The sequence below is a fragment of the Gorilla gorilla genome, chromosome 23, assembly GCF_029281585.2.
Source record: "Gorilla gorilla gorilla isolate KB3781 chromosome 23, NHGRI_mGorGor1-v2.1_pri, whole genome shotgun sequence".
Taxonomy (NCBI): Eukaryota; Metazoa; Chordata; class Mammalia; order Primates; family Hominidae; genus Gorilla; species Gorilla gorilla.
The window spans coordinates 24482184-24499806 of NC_086018.1; the positions used below are offsets into that span (position 1 = coordinate 24482184).

Sequence of the window (17623 nt, forward strand, 5' to 3'; positions counted from 1 at the left end):
GGCTGTTGCTATAGCAACGAATCTCCAGCGTGGGCCCCAGGGAAGGTCAGTTTACCACTCTAAGCCTCTAAGCAGGGAAGGGGCTGCAATAGTTTAAGAGCCCTCCAGAGCCAGGTAGGATTTCAGACGTCCCAGCCTTCTAGGAAGGAGCTTCAGATCAGGTACGATGCTGGGGCTATGGAGGGAAACACTGGGTTTCCAGGGAACTCCCAACCCAGGCTGTGACACACTGCAGAGGAGTTTCCAGCTGACACAGAACCTAGAGCTGTCCAGGCTAGGAAATGAGGCCATGAGCAGGGGCGGCACAACAGTGACTGTGCACGTATGCGTGCAGTCTCTGCCTGCATTATCTCACTGCATCTGGAACAGGAGGGTCTACCACCATCCCTACGTGACTGAGGAGTTAGCCGAGGCTCAAGGGGACAAAGGTCTGTGGGCAAGTTCACACAGCTAGAGGACAAGGGCCAGGATTCCATCTCAGGCCTTCCCTTCCTCCAAGGCCTGCGCTCTGCAAAACCAGAAACAGCGGAAGAAGAGAACCAACACTTGTTGGATGCCAATGCACCACCAGTGCTATGCGCTTGACTCACTCTTACCCCCCACAAAAACCCACAGAGGCAGGTAATACCTCCATCGTCTAAACAAGAACGTCTTGCCCAGGGTCACACAACAGGGCTGAGCCTTTATCTCTTCCCTGGGTGTCGGCACAGTGCTGTGAGGGAAGCACAGGAGATCAGCAGAGGCCGCAGAGGGGCAGGAGAAGGTCTGAGGACACTCACCACTTCCTCTATGGCTGCGCTGTCTCCCAGCAGCGGCTCCTCAGCCAGCAGGGACAGCACCAGCCCTTTGACACAGTGAGTGTAGAGATTCATCCTCACGAGCCCCATGCAGGACTCTGCTGGTGTCAGCCTGGAGCCGATTCCATCTGCAGAGGGGCCAGCACCCCGACAGTTTGCTGAGCCTGAACTGCATTCCAGACCAGGGGCTGCGTGGCTTTCACAGACCCCATAAACATCCTCATCCAGGCCTTGTTCCCCCGTGGGAAGCTTGTTTCCTCTCTGCCCTGGATCTAAGCAAGGCAATAACAAGGGCCTGTGGGTCCTTCTGGGGATAGGGTCTGCTCTGGGAATGGGGGTTTGGCTGCTATGGCCAGGATGGTCTTCGAGCTGCTCTTGGGCTCCATGCTGGGTCAGCATCTCAGGAGCAGAGGGAGGGTGCAGGCTGCTGACGGCTGTGTCCTCAGGAGGCGTGGGTTCCAGGCTGCTGGAGGCGCTGAGAGATGCCTTGCAGTAAGGAGCCCTGCCGTCTGGAACAGGCACATGTAGGAAGGCAAAATGACCTGAGGCCGTTTCCACTTCCTGAGCCTCTGGAATGTGGATTTCAGACAAGTCGAGTTCTTCTTGGAGAAAGACTAGTTCCTTCCCCAGGGAGGAGCTGAGGCCAAGAACCTCACCCCTGGCAGAGTTGTGCAGTCCTGCAGGCCTGATGCTCTCCAGATCATGGCCAGACAAGCATCCGTTCTCCTTCCTGCCACCTGGACAAGCTTCGTCAGGGGATGTGGGATCTGGGGTAGTCCAGGCCATGGATTCCACATGGCCAGTGGCGTTTTCTTTCAGGGCAGATGTGCTCCCACCCTTTGGATGGTGCTGGGCTGAACCATCCTGGAGTCCTGCTGGAGATGCTAGAGACCTGGCAAACAAAAGAGATGTGAGGAAGGGGCACGTCGACAGATTGCAGGGCAAGTGCCCTTCCACAGTGAGGACTAAAGCACAGGCATCAAGGACAAGGGAGTGCCTGAGGCCACAGAGCCTAAGAGGCCACCAGAGTTAAATCACAGGAGTAAAAATACAGCAACATCTGGCCCTTGGGGCTTTACGTAGTGACACCAGGCTCACGTACTGAAAATGGCAGAGCCCACTGAATAAGATTGACCCACATTTGGAAGGTCTCCTACGCATCAGCCCTATACTAGGTGCTGTACATATACTATTTTCAAGTGTCACAATGAACTCATGAAAGGGATACTATTGTGCCTACTTTTCACATGAAAAAACTGAGGCTCAGGCAGGGAATGGACTTGCCCAAGGTCCCATAGCTGGTATAAGTAAGAGAGCTGGGATGTGAAAGCCAATGTCATCTCACTATGCCACTCTGTTTCTTAACAAACTCAAGATTCAGATGCTCCTTTACATGACAGGGCATGGGGAAGATGGAATTAAGGAAGGATGGGATGTATCAGAGGTTTGTTTTTTAACCAATCACGCGATGGGGTCCCTCAGGTGTGGTGTAAGGTTAACTCTGTGCACTCCATTACCTTGTCATCTGTTCCACCGGGAACTCGTGGAGACTAATGGCTTCCTCTTTGGTCACAAAAACAGGGATAATCTGGACATTCGGGGGCAATGCCGCTCCTGGAATTGCAAAGCAATATGAACAGGGCTTTCCCCCGAGCCAGAGAGGGCAGCGGGGCAATAGCTGCACTAGCGTGATGCATCCAACCCACACGCGGGCTCGGAAAGGGGTGCTGTGAGTGCATTCCTCAGCCAGGACACAGGTTGCCAAACTGCACCTCGAACTCCTGGGCCCAGTAAGGAAAGAGTCCCTGCAGGCAACATGACTCCCAGCTTTGGAGAAGGAAGATGTTCGGGAGAGAAAGGTTGAAAAGCACTTTTACAAGAAGAAGACATAAGCTAAGAAAGGGATCTGCTCCAACTCAGGCTTCAGAATAAATCGAAATAACTCTCCTGAGGACGCCTCCACATCCTGCAAAAGGTCTTTCTGGCAGTCGCTGTTTGCCTTACCCTCTCCCAATCACAATCTCCTGGCACTTGACCGAGCAGTCTCACAATATGAAGTTAAGGAGGGTCTGAAAGCAGGGATTTGACAGCATGCCTAAAATCATAGCTTTACCATTAGGGTTCTGGTGGGTAACTCGATTCTTGAAGCTCCATAACATCCATTTTCCTATTATGAGCAGAGGAAATAAACATGCAGATGGCTTGGCCCTTCGCATAACTTGTACACGGGTAGGTAGCATAAAAGACTGCCATTCTCAAGAGGCAACCATGCGCCTCACTACTTACCATGTTCCTGCGGGGCATCCCCTCCCGTAGGGAGTCTCTGAAAACAAACACACACAGAAGTTGGCGCTGGGCACCACATTCTCCTCTTGACCTAACCATCAGGAATTTGCTGTGCCATCTGTTCATAAAACTTAGCCAGGCCCGAAAGCTTGTCCCAACCACATGCTAAGAGCCAAGCAGATGGAACAGAAGCTCCCCCAAGCTGCTGGCTCCCATTATGGCTGGGATGAAGCAAGAACCTGGGCTCACACAGGCTGCAAGGCAGCAGCTCCACCCAAACTCACATCACACTCTACGTTCTGATTTTCTCAGTCTCTCTCCCTTCTGGGAATAAAATTGAGGATTCCTGTTCTCTTTTACACCTTTGGGGAATTCATATTCTAGAATACAGTCACATCTGCCACAGCCCTGATGTAGAATTCACATAAATTCCATTATAATAAAAATGTCAAAGTACTGTGACTCTCACGATAAAGGATTTGACTTAAACAAAATGCTATACCCGATCTCTCGTTTGTTCTGGTTCACAATCAGGGCCTAAAACCTGATGATTTTCTCAAAAATGAAAACATCTCTCGTCTCAATCTGAGGGTTCCAAAAGAACCCACCAAAACAAAACCAAACCAAATAAGAACTGCTCTTCTAGCCAAAATGACTTTCAATCTTAGAATGATACGGTGTTCTTCCTTTTTTGGTGATTTTTTAAAAAACCACGTTTTAGATTACTAAGCCTAACCTCAATTTACTCTAGACAAAGCGTTGAAAAAAAAATCACATACAATCCCTCATCCCCAAGCTAGTACTATTAATATTGGGTATTTTTTCCTTAAGCCTATGCATTTTTTATACTTTTGAGGCCACACTATATAAAATTTCATATTTCTGCTTAAAACAGTAACATGCAATTCCTGCCACTAAAACATCTTTGGCCATTTTAAATGGCTGATTAAAATTTTATGAAGGTTTAAGTGATATGAGTAAATTAATCATTTACCTACCTTAGACCAGTAATTAGTAAACTTTCTGTGCAAAAGACAAGACAGTAAATATTTTTGGCTTTGCAGGGCATATGGTCTCTGTCCCACCTACTTGGCTCTGCTATTATAGCTCAAAAGCAGCCAAATAAAACTTCATTTGTAGGCAGGTGGCCCACAGGCCATAATTTGCCACCTCCTACCTTAAGCATTCAAGTTTTGTCTGATTTGTCACTTTCATAAAGCTTGTTGTGATCAAGTTTTGAGTATAAATTTTTTTCAGCAGTTACATTATTTCCTTAAGATATATTCCTAGAAGTCAAATTATTAGGAAAAAAATAAAGGGCATCCTTAACGTTCTCATTATCAAAGTGTTTCCCAGAAAGGCTGCTCGAATTGACACCCATAGCCACAGTGGCTGAGGAGGCTGAATAGAGCCCCACCAGCATTTTACATGCCTGTTCAACTAATACGTGTAAAAAGAGAGCCTCATGATACACTGGAAACCACAGCTTCATACACAAAACAGAAAAAGGACTGGAAGGAGATATGCCAGATGCTGGCAGTGGTTATCCCTGTACAGTTCAAAGATGGGCAATTTTATTCTCAATGAGCATGCATGACTTTTTCTTCAATATAAAAACAATTAAATAAATATAAAATGGAAGTATTTTAGAAGAGTTTGTTTTCCTTATTTTTTTATTTTTATTTTTGTTTTTTGAGACAGAGTCTCACTCTTGCTACCCAGGCTGGAGTGCAGTGGCGCGATCTCGGCTCACCTTAACCTCTGCCTGCCAGGTTCAAGCGATTCTCCTGCCTCAGCCTCCCAAGTAGCTGGGATTTACAGGTGTGCACCACCACACCCAGCTAATTTTTGTATTTTAAATAGAGATGGGTTTCATCATGTTGGCCAGGCCGGTCTTGAACTCCTGACCTCAAGTGATCTGCCCGCCTCAGCCACCCAAAGTGCTGGGATTACAGGTGTGAACCACTGTGCCCAACCCCCTAAATCTTTCTAAAGACACATCCTTTACAGTCTGTCTCTGAAAAGTCTAACATTTCTTTGACATAAAGAGACATCAAATTCTTATGGGAAGTCGAATTCAACCAAGATTTCCTTGGTTTGAAGAAAAAACAACTATCCAGGCCTAGCTCGTGGAAGAAAACATTTTCTTTCAGCCTCACCAATGGCTTCACTACTGAGGAGAATGACATTGGAGGACTTGGGGTCCTGAAAAGACCAAGTGAAACAACCGCTCCACGGCCTCTGCTCCTGATCCCTCCAGCCTCAGGCTTGGTGACCGGTGCTCTGGGGGATGCTGTCCAGCCAGGTGGGTGGACTTTACAATACCTGCTCCTGAGGTGCTGTTCGGTGAAGCAGGACCTTGGCGGTGAGGGAGGGCGGGAGCTGGGTGCTGACAATCCTAGGAGGTCACACACAGAACAAGAACACCATGAGACGAAATACACCAAAACACTCCAAATTTTAAAGGTGCCTAACAGCCCGTGTTGAGGAGGATCTTGGGGACTTGGCTGGTGGGAGTTTCAACTGGTAAAACCCTTACAGACGGCACTCTGGCAGTTCCTACCAACATTTAAAATATCCAAACCCTTTGACTCAGCTTGTACCAAGATGTATGCGTAAGAATATTCATTACAGGGAGAATGGTAAAAACAATTAAAAAATGAGTAAACCACCAAAATGTTCATCAACAAGACAGTAAAGCACAACACAGCCAGAATCCCAAAAAGTATGCAGTCCTCATAAGAATGAGGTAGACCCATACGAACCGGTAAAGAAATCTTCACTATATGCATTGAGAAACTATGTGATCCTATTAAGAAGATAGCAAAAATAAACAAAATCAATATATGCATACATGTACTGGTGGGGACAAACACACAGAAAGAGCAAGATGCCCACCAAACTGCCAATGGTGAGGACAGGTTAAGAGTGAGGGAGAGGCTGGGCACAGTGGCTTACTCCTGCAATCACAGCACTTTGGGAGGCTGAGGTGGGAGAATAACTTGAGCTTAGGAGTTTGAGACCTCCATGAGCAACATAGTGAGACCCCATCTCTACAAAAAAAAAAAAAAAATCAAAAACTTGGCCAGGTGTGGTAGCAAGTGCTTGTTGTCCCAGCTACATGGGAGGCTGAGGTGGGAGGATCACTTGAGTCCAAGAGGTCGAGGCTGTAGTAAGCTGTGTTTATGCCACTGCACTACAGCCTGGGCAACAAAGCAAGACTGTGTCTCAAAAACAAACAAACAAACAAAAACGGTGAAGAAAGAAGGGGGGCTTTTAAATTGTGCTCTGTGTGTTCCTCTATTGATTGATTTGTTTACAGTGAAAATGTATTCATGTATTAGCCGTATAATGTAAATACAGGCTGGGTGCAGTGGCTTATGTCTATAATCCAAGCAGTTTGGGAAGCTGAGGATCGCTTGAAGCCAGGTGTTTGAGACCAGCCTGGGCAACATAGCAAGACCTCGTCCCTACAAAAAAAAAAAAAAAAGAAAAATATATATATACACATTTAAGAAATGCAAAATGAGAAAAGGGGAAAAAAAATACTGTCTTTGGTGGGTATGTCACTGACGAACTTGGAAATCCCACAGCTGATTCAGAACCATCATGATAAGAACCGGGGCAAGGAAGAAGAGTGCAAAGCCCACCAGGGTCTATGCTCGGTTCTTCCGCATCTGTCATCTCATTTCATTCTTCACAAGGGATGTCTACTTCCCAGAAGAGAAAATTGAGGCTAAGCAACTTGCCAAAGGCCGCATGGCTGGCGAAAGAAGGCAGGATCTGGGGCCGAGCCTGTCTGGCCCAAGGGCCTCTGCGAGAGCCTCAGTGCTTCTCCAGTTGCACAGTAGTCGCCTGCTCCTCAGGAAGCTCCGGGCACAGCGCAATGGCCCTGCCTGCCCTGGGCTGTGACAGCAAACCCTCCATGAGGAGAGAGGCCTTAGATGACCTAGAGTGGCTCTTGGGCACTCAGATTCACCAAGAAGCCCTCCAACTACATGAACAAGTGAAGTGAATTCTCAGAGGCCAACCAAGACACTGGCCCAGCCAAGAGGCTTGAAGGCAGCTGGATAAGGGCCTGTAAGGCTGCTTTGCAGAGCTGAGCTGAGGCAAGCACACCAGGGTCTCTGGGCAGCAGGAGGAGGGTCACAGCAGGCCCCTTCCATGCCTCCTGACTACAGTGCTGGCTGCTGGCAACGCTCGGGACTCTGCATTAGCATTTTGCAGACTGACAACTATTCCAGCATGCCCCATACTGAGAATTATAGGGACATTCTTAACTCTTTTCTGAACACAACTATTTCCAATTTCTCAGCTTTGCTCAAAGACAGGTACACACCTGTCTTTCTAAACTAAGTCAAATCTAAACTACCTGATATTTGCCGAACCAGCCCACTTGGAACTGGCCAGAGACTGGGCTCCCCACTGTAATCTGGAGGTGGCTGATGGTCAGTTGTGCAGCAAGGGAATGGGGCTGGAAGAAAGGGGTCTGGAGTTACTCACAGTCCTTTATAGAGGATGCAGCCAGCGAGAATGTGAGGCGAGCGCTGGCAGGTCTGCAGAATGCGGGCTGCCTTCAGCAACAACAGGGGCTCCACCTGTGCAGGGCAAGAGGCATCATGCCCACCCATCAGCATGCTCACAATCAGGAAGGGAGAAAAGGGGAAAGGGTTGTACAGAACAGCTGGACAGGGTGTAGCTCAAAGCCTGGAAAAGGAGAATGTGTCACACAGTGAAAGCTGTGCCATGGCTTGGAACTATTCTACCTCTCTATACTCAGAACTGCTGACACCACTAAATGCCAAATTCTTAGAACAAGGAGGCCTGTCCAGAAGCTAGAAGGTGCAGCAAATATGGCATATGGCTATTCAAAGGGGTCAAAGTAGATGGCCTGGGAGACCGACTATCTACCCTGACAATGCTAAGACCTCACGGCAGCAGAAGAGGAGGGTGTATCCTATAAATACATGTCATGGTACCAGGTGAAACCCACCTACCCTATCCTCCACTTTCCTTCTGAAGCACAATCCCCATGGTGATACAGGTGGCTTGATGTCTGACCAGGTTCCATGACTCTATTCCATCACATAAAATGAAAACATCATGCTCTTTCACTCGGGGAAATATGCCTCAGTTCCACATTCCTTGTATGGAGTCAGGGGCCTAGAAGTCCCTAAAAATACAGGAAAAACATCTGGACCTGGTCAGGAAGAGCCAGCAATAACCAGCAGCCTCCTCAGACTTCCACCTGCCAGCTAGAACCAGCAAGTATCCACCAGCTGTTAGAACTAGTGTTAATGGAGCCTCCGGAGCCGCTGACACATTAAGAAGTTTATTCTTCATAGCCTCAAGACTGTGCCGTCCCAGCCAGCCATTCTATAAAGCTCTGGGGCCAGCTACAGGAAGTTTTCCAGACTGGAGCAGGGAAAACCCTTCCCCATGTCTGGTGGAGTCATGCTCTGTGAAGGCTGAGTCACAGTGCTACACCCCTGCTACAGGGACATTATTTACTATCGCAGTGAGACACAGGAGAGAGCTGTGAGTCAGGGCTCAGGTAGCTGGCTCTTAATGGGGCAGCACAGGTGGTCAGGCCAGCCACACAAGCAGCCTAGGTTTCACTGAGTGCCAACCGCAAACGGAGCGGCTCAGAGATACAAAAACAGTTCCCAACCATTCTCTCTCAAAGACAGCAACCTTGTTTTTGAAATGTTCATGCCGGGCATTTTTGATGCTGAGAATAACTAGATCATATGATATGAATATCAAGAGAGGCGGCCTTCAGATTACTGGGTTCAACACTTCTGAGGCATGAACAAAATACTAATTCCCTTTACTGAGCATTTACTTGGTGTCATTTGAGGTACTGCTTCACTTGATCATCAAAACAGTTCTAGAAGGCAGGTATGCTGACACCATTCTTTGGATAAGGGAAATGAGGCTGAGAGGTGACCTGCCGTGTCACGGCCCTGCCTGAGAAGTGACATTCTACTCACTTTTCCAGATATAGTTCACTTCAGGAATATTAAAAAAGTATCCAGAAGCCCTAGTCTTACATATAAAATGAATAAGGAGGATGAAAATGTTACTTTAGTTTGGTCCAAGTTCCAGAGGGAATTGAAAATCTTATGCAGATCACTGGTGTTTTTCAGAATTTGCTCAATGAAGATGTCCCACTCCGTGCTCAGTTCTTCCTGAGAACAGTTCTAAAACAGAAAGAGCCTCAGGTCACTATCTGAGATTTTGAGGGACAGATTCTTTGGCCAGAGTCCCAACTACCTCAAAAATTGTTCCTCACATAGGAAACTGACCGGAAGGGAGGACCTGTTTTAAACCTATCCCACCACAGATCCACGACGCCTGCCGCGTGGGGGTGGCAAGCAGGGCCTGCGCTTTCTAAACGTCCCAGGGAGGAGATGGGGATAAACATTTGGAATAAATGTGAACTATGCCACTAGGCCCAAAGGCATATAAGGGGGCTCCAAGAGCTCCTGACCTTGTCCCCAGACACAATGTGTTTATATGAAGTATACAAGACCCCAGAGTAAGTGCTGCATTCTGGCAATACCGGTTTTTATAAAGAGGCCCAATGTAAGACTCCTCAACCCCATACTTGTACCTCATAAGCTAGGGAAACAGGTCCATTGTAAAAATTAAAGAATCCAATTAGCTGATCCAGAAACCGCTTGCAGCTGACATCAGGGAGCTCCACAGCACAGCCCAGCACCTGTAAAGAGAGAAACCAGGAAGACAAGCATCTTGCTTCTCTTTGAGTCCAAGCCCAGAATCCTGGCATCCAGGGCTCTCAATTACCTGACTTCACTGGCCCATCGAAATTGATGTTCTATTGTCCCTGAGTCCACACCCTTCATTCTGGCCAAGTTAATCTCCACGGACAAGTAAGTTCTGTACCTCAATTCATGTTTTCCAATCTCAAATGTCCTCTTCCTTATTGTTCATTTCCCCAGAACTTACTCATAACCTTCAGTGCCCACCACCGATTTCAGTATCTCCATGAGGTCTGTTCTATTACCTCGAGCCAATAATGCTGACCTTTTTTCTGACCCTTGCATTGTTAGGACTGTTATTTGGACAGTAGATGTTTAATCTGGATTCCATTACAAACAATGGACAAGACTCAAACTCCTTCATGAATGGCCATCATGTCTCTCCAGCTGGATAGAGTGCTTTAAGAGCAAGAACTGACCGCGATCTTCCCAGTCCTAGATCTCCAAAATGCTGAGCGTAGTGGTTAGTTCCACAGAAGATAAATACTTGGCCGGGCATGGTGGCTCATGCCTGTAATCCCAGCACTTTGAGTGGATCACGAGGTCAAGAGATCGAGACCATCCTGACCAACATGGTGAAACCCCGTCTCTACTAAAAATACTGGGTGTGGTGGTGTGCGCCTGTAGTCCCAGCTACTCAGGAGGCTGAGGCAAGAGAATCGCTTGAACCTGGGAGGCAGAGGTTGCAGCGAGCCGAGATTGCGCTACTGCACTCCAGCCTGGCAACAGAGCGAGACACCGTCTCAAAAAAAAAAAGTACTTGCTGAGTTAGAAAGTTATCTGGTCATATGTTTAAAGAGCCTGAAAAAGTTCCTATTACTTGATGTAGTAATTCTACCTCTAGGAATCTGTCCTAAGGGAATCATCAGATATTTAAACTAATAAACCCTGACAGAAAACAAAAATAAACAAAAATTCCCTCTGAATGTAAGCTACAGTAGCACAAGGATCTTTGCTTTGTTCCCAGATGTAATCCAAGAGCTTACAACAGTCTGGCATGTAAGAAGTGTTCAATTCTTCCAACTGATGAACAGACCGAATGCAATTCCAATCATAATCCCACCAGCTTTTCTTCAGAAACCAACAGACTGATTGTACAATGAAAACACAAAGAACCTGAAATATCCAAAGCTATCCTGAGAAAGAATAAGGTTGGAGGACTTATACTATCTGGTTTCAAGACTTACTATAAAGCTATAGAAATCAAGACAGTGTGGTACTCACACAGAATCTTCAAACAGATCTGTGGAAAAGCCGAAAAGAGTCCAGAAATAGACCCATGCTTAAATGGTCATCTGATCTTTGGCAAAGGAACCAAAGGGAAATCCAATAGGGAAAGGAAAATGTTTTCAACAATGATGCTGGAAGAACTGGTTATCCACGTGGAAAAAAAAAAAAGATCCTTGACCTCTATTCACACCATTCACAAATATTAACCCAAAGTGGATTACAGATCTAAATTTAAAAGCTAAAACTACCAAATTCTTACAAAAAAATAAAAAAGGGAGACTATCTCCTCCAATGGAGCAGGCAGTGGTTTTTTTCAGGCAAGACACAGAAAGCAATAACCATAAAAAGATAAAATTGATAAGTCAGACTTCATTAAAATGAAAAACCTCTGCTCATCAAAAGACAACAAGAAAATTAATAGGCATACCACAAACTGGGAGAAATTATTTTAAAAAGATGTATCTGACAAAGAACTGGTATCTAGGATATAAAAAGAACTACAATTCAATTAAAAAAATAAAACCCAATTTAAAAAATGGGCAGGGCTTTGAATGGACACTTCACAAAGGAAGATATTCAAGTGGTCATTAAGCACATGAAAAGGCCTCACTATCATTAGTCATCAGGGAAGTGAAGACTAAAACCACAATAACACACCACTGCACATCCAGGAGAATGGCTAAGATGAACAGACTGTCAATCTCAATGCTGATGAGCATGTGGAGTAACTGGAATTCTCATACATTCTTGGTAGGAATGTAAAATGGTACAACCACTGAAGGAAAAGGTCTAACAGTTTCCTATAAAATCCAACATACACCTACTCTATGACCCAGCAATTCCAGGACTGGATATTTACCCAGGAGAGATGAAAACATGTGTTCACCAAAATACTTATATAGGAATGTTCCCAGAAGCCTTATCCTTAATATCCCCAACTGGACACAGTTCAGATGTCCATCAAAAGAAGAACAGATTGTGATATATTCAGACAACAGAATACTGTTTGATAATAAAATGGAACGAACGCTGATACATGCAACAACATGAACGAATTTCACAAGTGTTAAGTGGCAAGACAGACGCCTGTAAAGCATGTAACCACAAACAAGCATTAATTTTTTTTTTTTTTTTTTGAGATGGAGTTTCGCTTTTGTTGCCCAGGCTGGAGTGCAATGGCGTGATCTCAGCTCACTGTAACCTCTGCCTCCCAGGTTCAAGAAAGTCTCCTGCCTCAGCCTCCCGAGTAGCTGGGATTACAGGCATGTGCCACCACACCTGGCTAATTTTGTATTTTTAGTACAGACAGGGTTTCTCCATGTTGGTCAGGCTGGTCTTGAACTCCTGACCTCAGGTGATCTGACTGTCTTGGCCTCCCAAAGTGCTGGGATTACAGGCCTGAGCCACAGCGCTCAGCCCCAAACATTAAATTTTAGTTGATGATATGCATGATAGAGTATCTGTGTGGAGAGTACACTAATGTGTGCAACTTACTTTGAAAACTGTAACAAAATAATTTGGGGCTGGGTTACAGTGTCTCGCGCCTGTAATCCCAGCACTTTGGGAGGCCAAGGCGGGAGGATTCCTTGAGCTGAGGAGTTCAAGACCAGCCTGAGCAACATGGTGAAACCCTGCCTCTAGAAAAAGTTTAAAAAATTAGCCGGGCATGGTGGTGCATGCCTGTGGTCCCAGCAACTCAGGAGACTGAGGTGGGAGGATCGTTTGAGCCTGGAAGGCGGAGGTTGCAGTAAACCAAGGTCACACCTCAGCACTCCAGCCTGAGCAACAGATTGAGACCCTGTCTCAATAAAATAAAATAAAAATAATTTGAATTAATGGGAGGATAAAGGAATGAATAGATAGGTAATATAATAAAATGCTAATTGTAGAATTGATGAGGTATATGAGTATTCACTGTAAAATTCAACTGTTCAGTACTTTTAAAAATTTTCATAATAAAATGTTGGAAATAATACCTACAAAGTTGAATATAGCATCCCACACTTAAGCATCCCTTTACCTCAGGAAGCCTTAAAATAAATGTAGCCATGGGAAACAGCATTTTAGATTATATGCTACTATTAGAATGTAAAGGAATGATTTTTATTCTTTTTTTTTTTTTTAAGACAGGGTCTCACTCTGTTGCCTAGGCTAGCGTGCAGTGGCAATCATGGCTCACTGCAGCCTGAAACTCCTAAGCTCAAGCAATCCTCCCCTCAGCCTCCCCAGTAGCTAAGACCACAGACATGAGCTACCACACCCGGTTAATTTTTAAATTTTTTTTGTAGAGACGGGGGTCTTACTATGTTGCCCAGGCTGATATCGAACTCCTGGACTCAAGCAATATTCTTTTTTTTTTTTTTAATGGGTTCTCTAAAACCTAACATATATCTATCAGTTTTTTCTGAGTCACTTACCCAGTAAGTGTAGAGAGCATGGAGAAGAAAAGATGATGATAAAAACTCAATTTACAACACAGAGTAAACAGAATTTCCACAAGTTGGCCTAAGTCTTTGAAAGGAAAGGAGAAACCAGCTGTGTGCAATGCAGAATATGTTAGAAATGTTTTGGAAAGCACTTGATGATGAAAACCTGCAGAGAGTACCACAGGAAGCGAGAGTGATTACTAAACACAGTACATGGATGAGGTTGGTGGGGGCAGATAATTCTAAATTCAAGACTCAGAAACAACATAACTTCCTAAACTTATCATTGCAACACTTCAGCACTGATTCTGCCATTCAACTTACCCAAAGGTAATCTCCATCAACTTTTATGGCAAACTTCAGTTTTCTCAGACGAACAAGAGTAGGAGGAGAGTCAGAAATGTCAGAAACACAGCGGACAACTCCAGCAATCTGTCCACAAAGCAACTCCTGTTGGTCTAGCAGGGTCTGTGGGAAAGGAGCACATTCCAGATAGGAAGCTGAAATTCTTGAACTCTTAAGTCATTTCTTACAGCATACTAAAGCCTGCAAGCCAAATCCAGTCTGTTACCCGTTTTCCTGTGGCCTGTAAGCTAAGAATGGTTCTTATACTTTTTAAAGGTTACAACAAAGAAGAACATGTCATTGAAACCTTATGTGCCTTGCAAAGCCTAAAATATTTACTGTCTGGCCCTTTACAAAGTTTGCCAACCCCTACCTGAGAGGACTGAACCCTAAGAGAACACCCAGCAGGAACACATGAGATGATTGCACAGAACCGCATTTCTGTTGCTAGGATTATAGGCATATGCTTAGCAGAAGCATGAGCCTTTCACTCCTACTCAAATCCCCCATACAGAGTGGCCAGAGGGATGCAGATTAACCCCAACTATCCATGTCAGAGCACAGTCACAGGAGGGAATGTACAGAATCTCCTCATCAACCTTAGCCTTAACTAAAGCACAGGACAGCCAGACAGTATGGGATGCACAGGAAATGTACACACCACCCATGAAGAATTCTTACCTAGAAAACTGAGCTTGAACCTAACCAAGACTCTAGATCTTACTACTAATGTAAAGGAAATACAGTGGATAGGAGACATTAAATGACACCACCATGAGGAACAAATCAGCCAAATCTAGAGTGTGGGACATTCTAACACTCTACTACACATATGACCTGGTTTCTTCAATAATTCAATGGCATAGAGGAGGGGGAAAAAGATGAGTGGCTGGGTGAGGACTGTTATTAAAAGGACTTAAAATACAAAATAACCAAATAGAATATGTGGATGCTGTTTGGATCCTTATTAGGAAAAAGAAAAAGAAATGGAAGGATGGAAGTATGGGTGCATGGAAGGAAGGAAGAGCAGAATAAGTAATATCCAAGACAATAAGGCAAAATTTGAATACAGTCTGGGTATCAGGTAATATTAAGGAATTACTGTTACTAATTACTGTAACTTTCGTTAGGTGTGGTAATGTTCAAAATAATGCCCTTTTCAGTTAGAGATGTTGCTTCATACTGATGAGATGATGCAACATCTAGAATTTGCTCCAGGAAAAAAAAAAGAGAGAGAAGAAGAGGTTCAGATAGGTCATATAAAATTGGCAAAGTATTGCCGGGCGTGGTGGCTCACGCCTGTAATCCCTGCACTTTGGGAGGCTGAGGTGGGTGGATCACAAGGTCAGGATGATCGAGACCATCCTGGCTAACATGGTAAAACCCCGTCCCTACTAAAAATACAAAAATTAGCCGGGCGTGGTAGCGGGCGACTGTAGTCCCAACTACTCGGGAGGTTGAGGCAGGAGAATGGCATGAACCCGGGAGGTGGAGCATGCAGTGAGCAGAGATCACGCCACTGCACTCCACCCTGGGCGACAGAGTGAGCCTCCATCACAAAAAAAAAAAAAAAAAAAAAAAAAATCGGCAAAGTATTGATAATTGTTGAAGCTACTGATGGCATATGAGGGTTCATGATACTTGCCTCTCTGTTTTTGTATATGTTTGAATACAAACTTATTTATTTATTTTTTTTTGAGATGGAGTTTCGCTCTTATTGCCCAGGCTGGTGTGCAATGGCGCAGTCTTTGCTCACTGCAACCTCTGCCTCCCGGATTCAAGCGATTCTCGTGCCTCAGCCTCCCAAGTAGCTGGGATTACAGGAGCATGCCACCGCGCCCAGCTAATTTTGGGATTTTCAGTAGAGACAGGGTTTCATCATGCTGGCCAGGCTGGTCTCAAACTCCTGACCTCACGTGATCCATCCACCTCAGCCTGCCAAAGAGCTGGGACTGCAGGCGTAAACTACCATGCCCAGCAGAATACTAACTTTTAAAAACCAAGCTGATCAAAAAATTGGGGGTAGAGGGAGGCAGACAAAAATCATGATGGAAATAGAAAGCTAAAGACGATGAAAGTGCCGAGCAGCCTGGAAATTTTAAGACCAGAACAACAAGAAATAGTACAACTAAGAATAAGACAGTAGAAATGTCATTGTCTGGATTAGCCAAACTGTCCTAATGTAAACCCCATACTTCTGAAAAGTCACCACTTGGAGGCACTGGGATCCTTACTGAACAATAAAATGCTGTGTGGCTTACCTGGGAAGGATAAAAGTAACAAATGCCAGCTCTTGTTGGATCGCCTTCTTCCTTTACCTTGGAACCATCATAAAGAAAAAAATAATTCCACCTGGCAAGAGAACAGAGTGGAGCCATGTTTCCTTTAATCCAGTGATCACGGCATTTAAAACACAGCTTCCTGTTTCCCAGCCCGAGGAGGGCTCATTACTGTGTTTGAAATCCTTCAGGTGGCCCCAGAGAATAAAGAACCCCAGTAGCTACAAATTAGATAAAACCATTCTCTAAGCGCAGGAAATTCAAACTAAAAATATGCCTCTATCCAGCCGTTAGACCATCTGCCGGAGAAGACACGAGTAGCTAGAAAAAAAACGAGGCGCCCACAATGACTGCTCTTATTTGAAACACTGAACCTTAACTATACAAACACATGGTCTGATACACTGTCTTTTAAGGCTCTGATAACAAAATAAGTTAGGGATGTATTAGATGCACTCCTCATAAGTGCTGAGCACAAAGATTTCCAGAAACAGCCCTTCTACCAGGAATTCATGCATTCACTTAAACATTTACTGAGGGCCCACAGTGTGCTCCGCGGTTGCTGAGCAAACACGCAGTTTCAATGCAGGATAGTGAGTCCATAAGTTTGTAACAGGGAAAAAACAGGGGCCTATGAGAATTTACAGAGAAACTCTGAACTCCTCTCTACCATAAAACCTCACCAAGTATCATTCAAGCACACTTCCTCATTAACCATCTCCTGATTCCCTCGGCCCAGAGATACCTCTTTGTTTTGAATTTCCATGACCCTCTGTTCTTCCTCAAAGACTCTTACAGACTATACTGCAGTATAACTATATTACGTAATGTTATTATCTGATTACCTCTTTAAGACCATAAAACAAACACCTCAAAGGCCAGGCCTCAATTTTGTTTTGTTTTTACAGGGTCTCACTTTGTAGCCCTGTAGGCTGGAGTGCAGTGGTGCGATTGCGGTTCAGTGCAAACTCAATCTCCCAGGCTCAAGCCATCCTCCCGCCTCAGCCTCCTAAGTAGATGGGACTACAGGAGTATGCCATCATGCTCGGCTATTTTTTTTTTTAATTTTTTATAGAAACGAGTCTCACTATATTGCCCAGGCTGGTCTCAAATTCCTGGACTCAAATAATCCTGCCCTGGCCTCCCAAAGTGCTGGAATTACAGGTGTGAGCCACTGAGCCTGGCTGGACCTGTTTTACTTCTAAGTCTCTGAGAACACATTTATGAGGCTATAGCATAAAGAAGCAATGGGACCAATGTGTCATCTGCTCTCTTCCCTGGATCTATGCCCTCTCTGAAGCCTCCCTCCATGGCTCCCACCCTGCCTTCCTGATGAAAAAGCACCAACTTGGCTGGGCACAGTGGCTCACACCTATAATCCCAGCACTTTGAGAGGCCTAGGTAGGAGGACTGCTTGAGCTTAGGAGTTCGAGATTAGCCTGGGCAACACGGTGAAACCCCATCTCCACAAAAAA

At 45.2% G+C, this 17623-nt stretch overlaps 1 protein-coding gene across 10 annotated transcripts in view; it reads right to left on the minus strand.

The window, feature by feature from the left end:
* Window positions 1–17623, minus strand: part of HPS4 (HPS4 biogenesis of lysosomal organelles complex 3 subunit 2) — a 31804-nt gene that overhangs the window by 11083 nt on the left and 3098 nt on the right. For 3 of the 10 annotated variants that reach the window (XM_031005495.3, XM_055374841.2, XM_055374840.2), the window contains exons 3-12: window positions 16131–16221; window positions 13849–13992; window positions 9700–9807; window positions 9170–9286; window positions 7587–7681; window positions 5409–5481; window positions 3084–3120; window positions 2911–2964; window positions 2315–2411; window positions 780–1689 (exon numbers count right to left, since the gene is read on the minus strand). In XM_031005495.3, the coding sequence (XP_030861355.1) occupies window positions 780–1689; window positions 2315–2411; window positions 2911–2964; window positions 3084–3120; window positions 5409–5481; window positions 7587–7681; window positions 9170–9286; window positions 9700–9807; window positions 13849–13992; window positions 16131–16221 (1726 nt within the window). Of the gene's footprint in view, window positions 1–779; window positions 1690–2314; window positions 2412–2910; window positions 2965–3083; window positions 3121–5408; window positions 5482–7586; window positions 7682–8080; window positions 8159–9169; window positions 9287–9699; window positions 9808–13848; window positions 13993–16130; window positions 16222–17623 lie in introns of all 10 variants that reach the window. The other 7 variants (XM_063704934.1, XM_063704935.1, XM_063704933.1 and 4 more) reach the window with 3 other exon arrangements.